This window comes from Polypterus senegalus, chromosome 13 (assembly GCF_016835505.1).
Source record: "Polypterus senegalus isolate Bchr_013 chromosome 13, ASM1683550v1, whole genome shotgun sequence".
In the NCBI taxonomy this organism is placed as follows: domain Eukaryota; kingdom Metazoa; phylum Chordata; class Cladistia; order Polypteriformes; family Polypteridae; genus Polypterus; species Polypterus senegalus.
The window spans coordinates 29,611,314-29,623,838 of NC_053166.1; the positions used below are offsets into that span (position 1 = coordinate 29,611,314).

Consider the following 12,525-nt stretch of genomic DNA (forward strand, 5'->3'; position numbering starts at 1 on the left):
GTGCTACTTGTTACTATTTTTCTACAGACTTGTAAACCTAAATAAAGACTCCTAAATTAAAACAAGTTATTGTGTCATACAGTTGAAAATCTTATCACTTTTATTTATCATAGTAAATAACAAGAAACTAAGGTATGCAAAGTGAACATCATATGAGCTCATAAAGTATTTATTTTCTTTTTTGTTGGATAAAAGAAATAATTATTTTAAAGACTTAGTAAAGAGTAGTGGGGTAAGTTTAGTGAAAGTAATTTTCTATCATTATATCACAGCAAATATGCTTTTCAAGTTGAAGTGTACTACCCCAGTTATTGATAACATGATTAGAGAAATGGAAGGGTGTTTTTTCGAATACCAATTGTTGTATCATGATTGGTATTCTGGTTCTAAATCCATTCAGTTCTAGCTTTCTGAGACAGGAGGATGTTCTTCTTTTGGCAAACACTAAATGAGTCAGATAATGAAGACTTGAAACATGAACTTCAATAATTTCAAATAAGGAGAGTCTCAGAAAGACGTAAAAAGAATGGTGAACAAAATCTTACCACTCTACTGAAACGTGTACATTTTTTGGACCTGTACTGGGATGTTTTCTTTGAGCTGCCACAGTTGTACAAGATAGCTGTGGTAATATAGAATTACACACCAATATGTATGATAGCTGTGAAACAAAGAATCATTTGTGATCCACTATGACATAAAGAAGGTTGTCAAATTTGGCTATATGAAGCATCTTGCCCAAACACAGTAAAGCTTTGAATTTAGATGACTTTGTTGAAAGATTTGCTGGACAACATGGTAAATGTCGTATTCAGCTCTTATACTTGAATTTTCTGCAGTTGTATTTGTCAGATGAAAGGAATACTGTTTTTGGGAAAGGTCTTTGCTGCAGATACTTTATATCTGAATAATTTCAAAAACAACATGACAAATCATTTTACAAATGTACATCAACATTGTTGAACATGTTTGTCTGTAGTTTCTTTTAGGAAGAGAATAGTAAAATATGCTAATCAAACCAACTGCTGCTGACTTCTCTTTGTAATAATTGATTTTAATTACCTCATAAATACGCCTGCCTTGAACTCTAGGTAGCACATACAGTGGTGTGAAAAACTATTTGCCCCCTTCCTGATTTCTTATTCTTTTGCATGTTTGTCACACAAAATGTTTCTGATCATCAAACACATTTAACCATTAGTCAAATATAACACAAGTAAACACAAAATGCAGTTTTAAATGATGGTTTTTATTATTTAGGGAGAAAAAAAAATCCAAACCTACATGGCCCTGTGTAAAAAAGTAATTGCCCCCTGAACCTAATAACTGGTTGGGCCACCCTTAGCAGCAATAACTGCAATCAAGCGTTTGCGATAACTTGCAATGAGTCTTTTACAGCGCTCTGGAGGAATTTTGGCCCACTCATCTTTGCAGAATTGTTGTAATTCAGCTTTATTTGAGGGTTTTCTAGCATGAACCACCTTTATAAGGTCATGCCATACCATCTCAATTGGATTCAGTTCAGGACTTTGACTAGGCCACTCCAAAGTCTTCATTTTGTTTTTCTTCAGCCATTCAGAGGTGGATTTGCTGGTGTGTTTTGGGTCATTGTCCTGTTGCAGCAACCAAGATCGCTTCAGCTTGAGTTGACGAACAGATGGCCGGACATTCTCCTTCAGGATTTTTTGGTAGACAGTAGAATTCATGGTTCCATCTATCACAGCAAGCCTTCCAGGTCCTGAAGCAGCAAAACAACCCCAGACCATCACAATTACCAACACCATATTTTACTGTTGGTATGATGTTCTTTTTCTGAAATGCTTTTACGCCAGATGTAACGGGACATTTGCCTTCCAAAAAGTTCAACTTTTGTCTCATCAGTCTACAAGGTATTTTCCCAAAAGTCTTGGCAATCATCGAGATGTTTCTTAGCAAAATTGAGATGAGCCCTAATGTTCTTTTTGCTGAACAGTGGTTTGCATCTTGGAAATCTGCCATGCAGGCCACTTTTGCCCAGTCTCTTTCTTATGGTGGAGTCGTGAACACTGACCTTAATTGAGGCAAGTGAGGCCTGCAGTTCTGGGGTCTTTTGTGACCTCTCGGATGAGTCGTCTCTGCACTCTTGGGGTAATTTTGGTCAGCCGCCACTCCTGGGAAGGTTCACCACTGTTCCATGTTTTTGCCATTTGTGGATAATGGCTCTCACTGTGGTTCGCTGGAGTCCCAAAGCTTTAGAAATGGCTTTATAACCTTTACCAGACTGATAGATCTCAATTACTTCTGTTCTCATTTGTTCCTGAATTTCTTTGGATCTTGGCATGATGTCTAGCTTTTGAGGTGCTTTTGGTCTACTTCTCTGTGTCAGGCAGCTCCTATTTAAGTGATTTCATGATTGAAACAGGTGTGGCAGTAATCAGGCCTGGGGGTGGCTACGGAAATTGAACTCAGGTGTGATACACCACAGTTAGGTTATTTTTTAACAAAGGGGTAATTACTTTTTCACACAGGGCCATGTAGGTTTGGATTTTTTTTCTCCCTAAATAATAAAAACCATCATTTAAAAACTGCATTTTGTGTTTACTTGTGTTATATTTGACTAATGGTTAAATGTGTTTGATGATCAGAAACATTTTGTGTGACAAACATGCAAAAGAATAAGAAATCAGGAAGGGGGCAAATAGTTTTTTTTCACACTGTATACAATGTGTGCATCTGAAAGAATGTTTTTGTGTTAAGACCATCCCAAAAATCTTCCTGCCACCCCATGTAAAATTCTCTAGATTCGACCCAGCACACTCTATTCAACTTAAAAAGTAAGTTATACAAGAAAAAATGCTTCAGTTAGACTTTGTTCATAAGACTTTCTAGGTGTGCCAATAATTGTGGCACATGTGGTTTGTTAAAAATAATTATTTCTTGATGAGAGATTATTTTATTTCCCCAGAATAAGTTTACTTCAATTAAAGGTTGGATTTCTCCCATTTTTTTGACTGCAAGATTACGGTAATTCACCAAAAGGCGACTGTTTTTTTTTTTTTTTTTAAAAAAAAAAACCTTTGTACTCATCTTACCAAAGTTCCAACAATTGTGAGGGGAACTGTAACACTTCAATAGTAATAACACTAATGCACAAGGAGGTAAAAAAACACTATCTACTGCATCTTTAAGATGAAAGGTACAAAAGAATAGACTGTTACAAAGTGTTGGAATAATGGCACACATAGAACAGTGCAAAATACAGAACTTTTCAAGAGTCAGGGTATTTTAAAATAACCACTGAAAAAGGAATAAAGCTTAATGGGTAAAGCGAGAGAAGAACAAAAACGTTAAAGAGGTTGCAGGGATATATGTAAGTAACTAGCAACTACTGTTCATGTATATTATAGCCAGTCGGCATATTTTCCACGGGTCTGAGCTGTGGGGCAAGGCAGTAATATTAAATCAACTTCTTCATAAAAAAGAGCATCCAAGGTTGAAACTTTAAACCTTACAAAGCCATGCAGCAGAAAATACATATTAAAACCTTGTGGGATCAAGGTATGTATTTCCAGCCTTAAATCCAAAAAGATGTATTTGGCACAAAGCTAACACGGCTAATCATCTAAATCACACAGTACCTACTGTTAAGCACGGTGACAGCATCATGCTAATGCTATGGGACTGCTTCTCTTCAGTAGGGATTTGTCTTGTTTTCAGCCTGTAAATCAACAAAAGCTGAAATGTCAATAAGGGTGTGTTGACTTGCAATATTTAGTGTTTGTGTATGTTTAAATAAGTTTAGCTTCATTTGCTATCCAGAAGCTTATTATGGCAACTCCAAAAACATTCTTGAAAACTAGTATTTCACAAATATGACTGTGTTGTTATCTCTTAAATATTTTAGGTGTTGCTGTCAACAGTGTAATGCTCATAAGAGAACAGGTAGAAAAAGTTTCAGAAGGAGGTAATCCAGAGGCAAAAACCGAAGTGAAAAGTATACATTAAGTTTTATTTGTGTAACTTCATACAGATATTTTTAATATGGGCAACACAGCTCATAGCTCCAGGGTTCATATTTGATTGCTAGCCTGGTCACAGTCTGTAGACTTGATTTGCAAGACTGAGTGGGAATGTGTATGCCTTGTATGACTGGGAGTTGACTTCTGTTGTCCATTACATGCTGTCAGTAAAGGCTCAGTCTTAGTAAGCAATATTATATCAGAAAGGAAAAGGCAAAGCTGAAGGTGATCCAGGATACAATATTTTTGTTTAATTTATTTATTGTTCTTATATTGAAGAAATCCACCTGTCCTTTTTCTTTTTTAATCTACCTAACCACCCATTCTCTGAAGCCACACCTATTCAAATAAGGGTCCTAAAGCCTAACCCAACAGCAAAGCATAAACCACTTTCCCCATCGTTTTTGACCTTCAACTCTAGACCATTTTACTATTCACTGTGTTTTTAAAACTTTTTGTGCTAGTGTAGCTTTCATCAGGCCAAGCCCTCAATTACCACCTAGCAGGTAAGCTCTAATTTTATTCTTCCAACATCTTGACAACCCATAGTGGCCTTACGTCCTTACCAAGGAGAGCTTATTTGCCTTCAAGTGTTTTGAGAGAACATTATCCGCTTTACACTGGAAGTGAGTATTAGGTAAAACTTGAAAGCTTTTTTTTTTTTTTTTTTTTACTACATACACCAGAAACATGATACTTATTTAGTTTCTTTAGCATTTTGCTATCCAAAGTACCTAACTATATTTCACTTTATGTTGTAATTTGTAAGCAGTGGTCATTTATTTTAACAATCAGTTTAGTTAGCAAGTTATCACGTTATTGTAACCATTTTTTAAAATTTTGTTTAAGTTAAGGATTTGAGGAGCCATGTACTAATGTCTCATATTCACTGGTATTGATTGTATCTTTATCTTTTGGAATTGGACAGTGTGAGCAAAAAAACATAAGAGGAATAAAAATGTGCATTAGCATGTTTATATCTAATAAGAGGTTACCCAGGTCAGTGACATTAAAATGATTGTGCAGGGTTGTCAGAACTTCCAAATGAGACCTCCAGGGAAAACAGAGAAACACTAGTAGAAGGGACATCCTTGTATAGGCTCCTAGGTGGCAATATGTTCTAGGTGCTATGTAAGGGCATCGGGTTTGGAACCTAACAGAAAGAGATGCAGTCTGGAGAGAAACAAAGAACATATTGCAAAAGGAAAAAACATTTTTTGCTTTTTCTTCTTTAGCACTTCACCAAGCTGTTTCCTCTTAGGAAAGCAGCCAGCTTTCAGAACTCCAAGCTGCATAGTTGTAATGTTGATAAAAGATGTTAAACAATTATATAAAAACTTTACATTACAAAGATGTTGAAACAGTGATAATTCACAGTAAAGCTAGTATGCAAATGGATGAGGATTTATCTGGCAAGAAATTCCATAAGATCATATATATGTATATTCAAAGCAGTAGTAGTTAAAACACAGTACAGAGTCTCTTGCAAAAAAAGTTCAGACCCTTCACCATTTCTCTAATTATAATGAATAAGTCATTCAATAAAATGTTGTTCTCTATGATGTTCTCAATTCAAAGCACTGAAAACCAACAATATTTATTTATTTATGTGACATTATTTTATGTTTACGGACATACAGTATTTATTGGTAATAAGTCTTTTGATGAATAAATTTGATTTTATTGCTATATATGTTCTTCTTACACTTTCTAATGCAAAGCTTTGATATTTGAGGATATTAATTAATAATGTTTTCCTAACCTGCTTTTTTTTACTTTTAATTGAGTAGTTCCTATGTAAAATAGTTTTGTTTTGACTTAAGTAAACATTTGTGTACATGGTAATACTAAATAATTTTTTCCACCTCTGACTTTTCCTTGCTGTCAATATTATACAAAATTATAACCAGGTCAGAAAGAATTTAATTCTTAGTAGTTAATGGGTTAAGTTTGTATTTTGACAAAAAATAAAGCTTTAACTGCTTGCTGTGTACACCAAGTAGCAATAACAGCAAACGCTGAATAGTCGGTGCTTGTATTGTGTGCTGTGCAGAATTTGTTTGATTTCTGACACCAAGCACCTATGTATCATTCTTTACCACATTTTTCCTCCAACAAAGCACCAAAATAATTATTTTTAATACTAGGGGGCTTTGATCCCTGCTTGCTTCTCCAACCCCATTTTGTTTTTCCAGACAGACACTTCTAAGATTTTTTTTTTCTTTGAATTGTTGCTCTTTCATTAGTTTCACTTTTATTTCAGAACTTAAACAATATTTGGAGTCTTTCGAGTCCCAACGTGCTGAATCTTTTAATGAGGTCTGTGAGATTTGTGTTTAATGACTTTGTACCATAATTCAGGATAGGTTTCTCTGTTTGGAATTTCAGCACAGACAAAACGATCTTCATCATAAGCAGTTAATAATTTTTTTTCCCCCAAAGTAACCAATAAATGCATGTGAGGTAAACTCCGTTTTTGAAATTCTCTTGTTAAACTTTAAAGCCTTAGAATATTTACATACTTCGGACATATCACCAATGTCAATGTATTCGATCTCAATTCGCCTTTTCGTTCTCTCCGAGTAATAATTTCTCTTTCTTTGAACTAATGCGATGTTTACTTTGTTTTGACACTGTCATTATTTTCTGCTTTCATATTCTGTATCTTGCTCTGCATGTGTTTCGCGCCGTTTTTTTTTTGAGTCTTTTGAATTCCAGTTTTCATTATCTCTAACCTGCTCTGCATCTGTTTGACCCCCTTGTTTTTTAACCTCTTTATGACATTTTACTTTGTTTTCTACTCTGTCTTTTATTTCTGACCTCGCTTTATCCTGCTTTTTTTTCCAATGACACCTGGTCCATGGTGGTTATTTTCCCTTTTTCGAGTAATAATTTCCATTTGTTTGCATTACTGCGATCTTTACTTTCTTTTTTTTATACTTTCTAATTTTACTACTTTCATATTCATAGCGCCAACGTCTTGATTGGACATGCTTTTTTTTTTCCAATTCCACTTATTCCGGGCTAATAATTACTTTCCTTATTTTCTGAATTTTCACCAAGATTATTCTTTTTCTTTTTGTCTCTCCAACGCTTTTGAGTCTCTTTTCTCCGCGCTGCTTTCTTCTTCGCTTAGTCGTCTACGTTTAATTTATAACGTGTTGTCCATATATGCGCTGAGAGCCTTGGATCTGTATGTGCTCAAAGCCAAAACATGACTGAGTATGTTGCTGCCAGTGCACTTATTTGGGTGCAAGTAGGGCGTGCCATGCAAGAATCTCATGTTCTACGTCTCGCGGGACATTCCTGAGTCAATCTCTTGGCACAAAGTCTCATGTTTAAGGTCCCCACGAGACACTCCGTGGCCAATCTCTTTAGTCTCGCGGGTCTTTTAAGTGTCTTTCGTGATCTTAACGTGAAGATCACATCTCGTCGCCCTACTGTTTCTCTTCAGGATTTTTTTTTTTTTATAATAGAGAGACATGTTTTAAATGCACGTGTCTTCTCTAATCATAATGAATGTTGATTCTACCTCCAGCAGAGATGTGAAATCATGCAGATAGTATGCTTAGAATGATTCATTTAAAGTCATTCATTTAAAGTAGCTTGCTGATAATCCATTACCCTGCTTGCATATTTTGATTTAATTGCAAGAAGACCATTATGATTGGTTGTTGCTGCTTTTAATAAAACAGTGAGCACCTAGTGAATATTTTATGAATCCAAGAATGGCCATAAAATGAAAATCTGACAAGTTGTTGGAAAGCTTCACGACAAACAGTAAGCTACCTATGGAAAGGCATTCTTGAAAACTCTATGCAAAGGAGACAAATTGTGATAGAACACACCAGTAATTGCTTCGGAAGAGCTACAGAGTTCAGTAGGTGAGACTGGAGTAAGGGTGCAACAATCAGCCATACCAAGAGCTTAGCTTAATGCTGGACTATACGGATGGTGGGACACAAAAGAAGCCGTTACTCAAAAAAAAACAAAAAAAAACAAGCACATCTGGAGTTTTGCAAAAGGCATAAGAGTAAGTGAGAAAAAGGGTTTATGGGTAAAGGAAATAAAGAAAGAAACCTTTGGCTAAAGTTCAAAGAGATATGTATTGCATAAATATAAATAATGCCCATGCCTCCTGGTATGGTAGAGTTCAGCATTATGTGGTGGGGCTGCTTTTTATCAGCAAGGACTGGCCTTCTGGTTAAAACAGAATGAAGAATGAATGGTGTAAATACAAGAAAATACTTCAAAAGATCTATTACAGTCTGCTTAAAAATTGGAGTTTGGGAAAAAATATTTCAAAGAAGTCAAAACTGACTGAAGTAACCATTAAGGTTCCCAAGGACACAAATTAATGTCCTTTAAGAATTAGTAGTAGTAATAGTAGTAGTAGTAGTAGTAGTAGTACCAAGGTGGGCAAGGTTTTGATAACAAAAACAACAATGTCCATCACCTGGTCAGATACAATACTTTCTGAAAGAAATGAACAACACGCCTAAAATATACAGGAGGAGGAGGCATTTCACACAAGTGCGCACAACTGTGAAAGAGAAAATTAAGTGTTGGAATGTTCTCAAACATAAGTAGTTGGCACCAATCTCAACCAAATAGTAGAAGTATTCTGGAACATTGTTGGAAAATCAACACTTCCACTGCAGTGATATGTAGGATGATAAAATCTGAAAAAAAGACCAATCAACAGGCAAGTCTGGTGGGACGAAGAAGTTCAACTGGCCGTCAAAAAAAAGAAAAAGGCCTACAAGATGTGGCGAAAGTGTAAACTGAGCATTATGTGCATTTGTATGAACAACTGGGCACCCATGAAACCAGATTCACTGCCTTGTCAGCCAACTATTTCCTTGGTCTCCTTGCTCCAATGAGATTATTGGAATGAAAAATATACTTCTTGTTATGTGGGGACAGCAACTTTTTTTTTTGGGTCACTTATGAAAATGAGCAGAACAGGTGCAAGTTACAAGGTACTAAACTTAGTACAAGTTAAAGATGACCACTCCAGGGCTGCAAGCACTACAGGAAATTACCTTAAATCCACAGAAGCAAAGCAGACTGTACAATAAACGTCAGTATAATTATCTAAACAGATAACAGCAAGCAGAAAGAGTAAGATATAACAAGTGAATGATTAATTGAAAAATAAAGGGGGCCAAAAATTGCAAACCACTGTTAAACCAATTTTACCAGTAACTCTTTTCCTATCAGACAAAAAATGACAAAATTCAATTGAAGTAATATACAAAATCATTTGGAAGGAAAAATGGTGTATTCAAAATAATAACCACTTACTTTAAAAGATATTTCATACTGCTCTCCACCCCAGATTTCAAGACCAGTGTCATAACCTCCCAGTTCCCAGAACCATTTTCTCTCAACTGCAAATAATCCACCAGCCATGACAGGGGACCTACAGGGGTGGAACACAAATGGAATGGAATATTTAAAAACTTATATAACAAATCATTACTTTAAGCATTATTAAAGCAGAATAGACACATATTTTAAATTACTATGGCACAGAAAATTAAAAGTCAAAATGTTTATATTAAAATAAACTAGATTTATTAATACAAAAGATAATATGCAATAAATACTAGTAATATGTCAATAAATACAGCTTCTATTTAATACTACTTTAATAGCCTGATCCGTGTGTTTCAAGCAGTTGAGAAAACAAATCCAGTATACTAACACAATTGTCTTTCTTTAATGGTAAGTTTGTACATTATTTTTTTTTTTGCATATTATGCAAGTAACTATGTTAAATCACTGAAACCAAAACGTTACTGTTTTCCACACTTCATCAATTTTTCTAATTGGCTTTAATGTAAATGATTTAAAGTAAATAACTCTGACTGAAAACAAAGTGTGAAGTATTTCAGTTGATGGTTCTTAACCAATTAAAAAGTGTACCTATTAACTTCTACCTAATGGGGCTTTTACAATGCCTGTAAGCAGCATTCAACCCCCTTGGAAGTTTCCACATTTTATTGTTATACAACATTAAATCACAGTGGATTTAAATTAGTGTTTTTTGTCACTGATAAACAGAAAAATGACTCTTCAGTATCATAGTGAAAACAGATATCTGCAAGGTGGTCTAAACGAATCATAAATATAAAACAAAATAATTAATCTCATAAGTCTTCACCCTCTTTCATATGACACACCTAAATCATCAATGGTGCAGCCAACTGGTTTTAGAAGACACAGTACATACTTCGTTAAACAGAGTAACCTGTCTGTATTCAATGAGTTGGAAATTATTAAAGTATAAAAGCACTGCTATTTGGAAGTTCCAACTTGTGGTAAAATCCATATAGTGGCCTAACCTACACAATAAAGACAAAAACAATCCAAGCTAAAAGGTGAACATAAAACAAAAGGTAGAAAATGGAAAAAAGTTATTCAAGAAACTTCTGGTACATGCTTCCTCAATTGGTTTGCCCAGTTGATTTCATACAAGGGACACTATTGGCGGATGGCTGAGAAGCTACCCAATCAGAGCACACGGTTAAGTTCCTGGGTGCTGATTGGCTCAGCGACGGAGCGCAGAATTCAATTCCGCTTTGCATTAACCAGGAAATCTCATCTTTCTCATTCAGCATCAACGTGTTTCATTGTGTAAAGAGTTAAGTTTCGCCATTGAGCTGCTCAAAGCCCACTTCAAGACGCTGAGCGACGAAGATTTGGCCGAGATGACAGAGTTAGTGAGCGAGGAAGATAAGGAACAAGAGGACCCAGCACAGGAAGACGACGCTAGCCTAACTCTCGAGCGTCTTGCGACCATTCTACGAAAGGCAAAAGATCTCTAGATATCGGTTGAAGAATGTGACTCACAAATGATTCGTTCTTTGCAATTTAGAAATGCTCTTGACGATGCCACGGAAGTGTATAAAAACCTCCTTACACAAACCAAAAAGTAGCGGCAGCAACTGCCAATCACAATGTTACTTACCTGCAAAAAACACCACCTAGTACGCCTTCGGTGGAAGAAGAAACTCCAGACGACAACAGTGGTGCTACAGTCGCCTGAAGAGGCTCCTTTAGAAGAGCTGTAACACTCTCCTTTGTTAAAAGTAAACTCATCGTTATCGGACAAGTCGTCGTGTCATTGTTAGTGAGTATTTTCTACGTACTTAGTATATGTACGTACATTTAGTGTAACCGTACACACATTTTACTGTATAAAATTTTTCTTGCACTGTACATATTTATTGCTGGTGGCCTGTCTATCATAATGGCTGTAACATATGTGATATTGGAGAAGCTCAATATCTTTAAAATAACATTTAGGTTTTACAGTATATATACACAGTGTGTTTACATACATAATTTCAATGAATCTTACCTAATATCTAAGAGAATATAAAGGGTTTATGCTGTATAACTGTGCTGGAAATGTTTATAAGAGAGTGTGGGAGAGTTTATAAGGGCTTAAAATACATAAAAATAACCATATAAACATATTTTCAGCTTTCGTGAGGGGTTCTGGAACACAACCCCCGTGATCGAGGAGGGATGTCCTGGAGTGGTGGAGTCAGAGACCAGGTCAATTAAGAATGTATGGTTGGACTTGATAAAGGTAACTCACTCACAATCCCATTGCAAAATGACAGAATTTGGGCAGTTTTATAAAGAATAATGAGGGGAAAAAAAAATCTAGTGTCCAGATATGCAAACCTGTGACTGTGCAGGTCAGCCCCATGCTACCAGTTGCCTCTTCAACCCAGCATTGCTGATAACGTTTCCATGGATAAACCAGCAAATGAGAACACTCATATAAAGCAAGGGGTAGGTGAAACAGTGCTCAGTGCTTTTATTAGGAAAAAAAAAAAAAACCCATATAAAACAAGTGCCCAAAAAGTGCCGTGCAAAGTTCCTAAATAAATAACCCACTTAAAAGAAAGTGTATGCGGAGGTTAAATAGATCAAACAAGTAATCCTTTAAAATGAGGTTAAAACATGGCAGGAAGATGTTCTTAAAATCGTGAGCCCAGGTGCACTCTTGGAAAAGCTGACGTCTCCTTTGCTTAACCCTAATGGGTCCTGGCAGCCAAGGTGGTGCCTCATCTGCAGTTCAGCCACCTTTCCACACTGCTCCTAGGCTCGGGGCCCTTGTAGCCCTCTCTGGCTCCCAGCAGGGCAGCACAACAAACCTCAGACTCCTGCTGCCAGGCACACGCCCCTGCGGTCCACGGCACTAATTGCAGGATGCCTCTCTGATTCTCTAATTCCCCTGTAGCCACCCTGCCTCTCTTCAGCGACTCATTCCAACCAAGCAATGTGCATCAGACATGCCAGCGTCTGGGTCACTCAGCCAGAGTGGTTATCAGCCTCTGAGCATTGCTTGCACGCTCCCTCAAGGGACTCTCTCGGCTGTCTACCCACTCTCTATCTTTTAACCTACTTTCTTTTTCTTTTGTTTCTTTCTGAGCACCTTTTTCTTCCTCTTCTTTCTTTTCTTTCTGATCGACCTTTGTCTTTCTTTTTTTCCTTTCTCATGCCT

At 36.4% G+C, this 12,525-nt stretch overlaps 1 protein-coding gene across 1 annotated transcript in view; it reads right to left on the minus strand.

Moving 5' to 3' along the window:
- The window catches only part of LOC120542097 (polypeptide N-acetylgalactosaminyltransferase 10-like), a 106,838-nt gene that overhangs the window by 43,382 nt on the left and 50,931 nt on the right, over positions 1 to 12,525 (minus strand). The window contains exon 7 of the mRNA XM_039774256.1: positions 9,306 to 9,423. Within this exon, the coding sequence (XP_039630190.1) occupies positions 9,306 to 9,423 (118 nt within the window). The remainder of the gene's footprint in view (positions 1 to 9,305; positions 9,424 to 12,525) is intronic.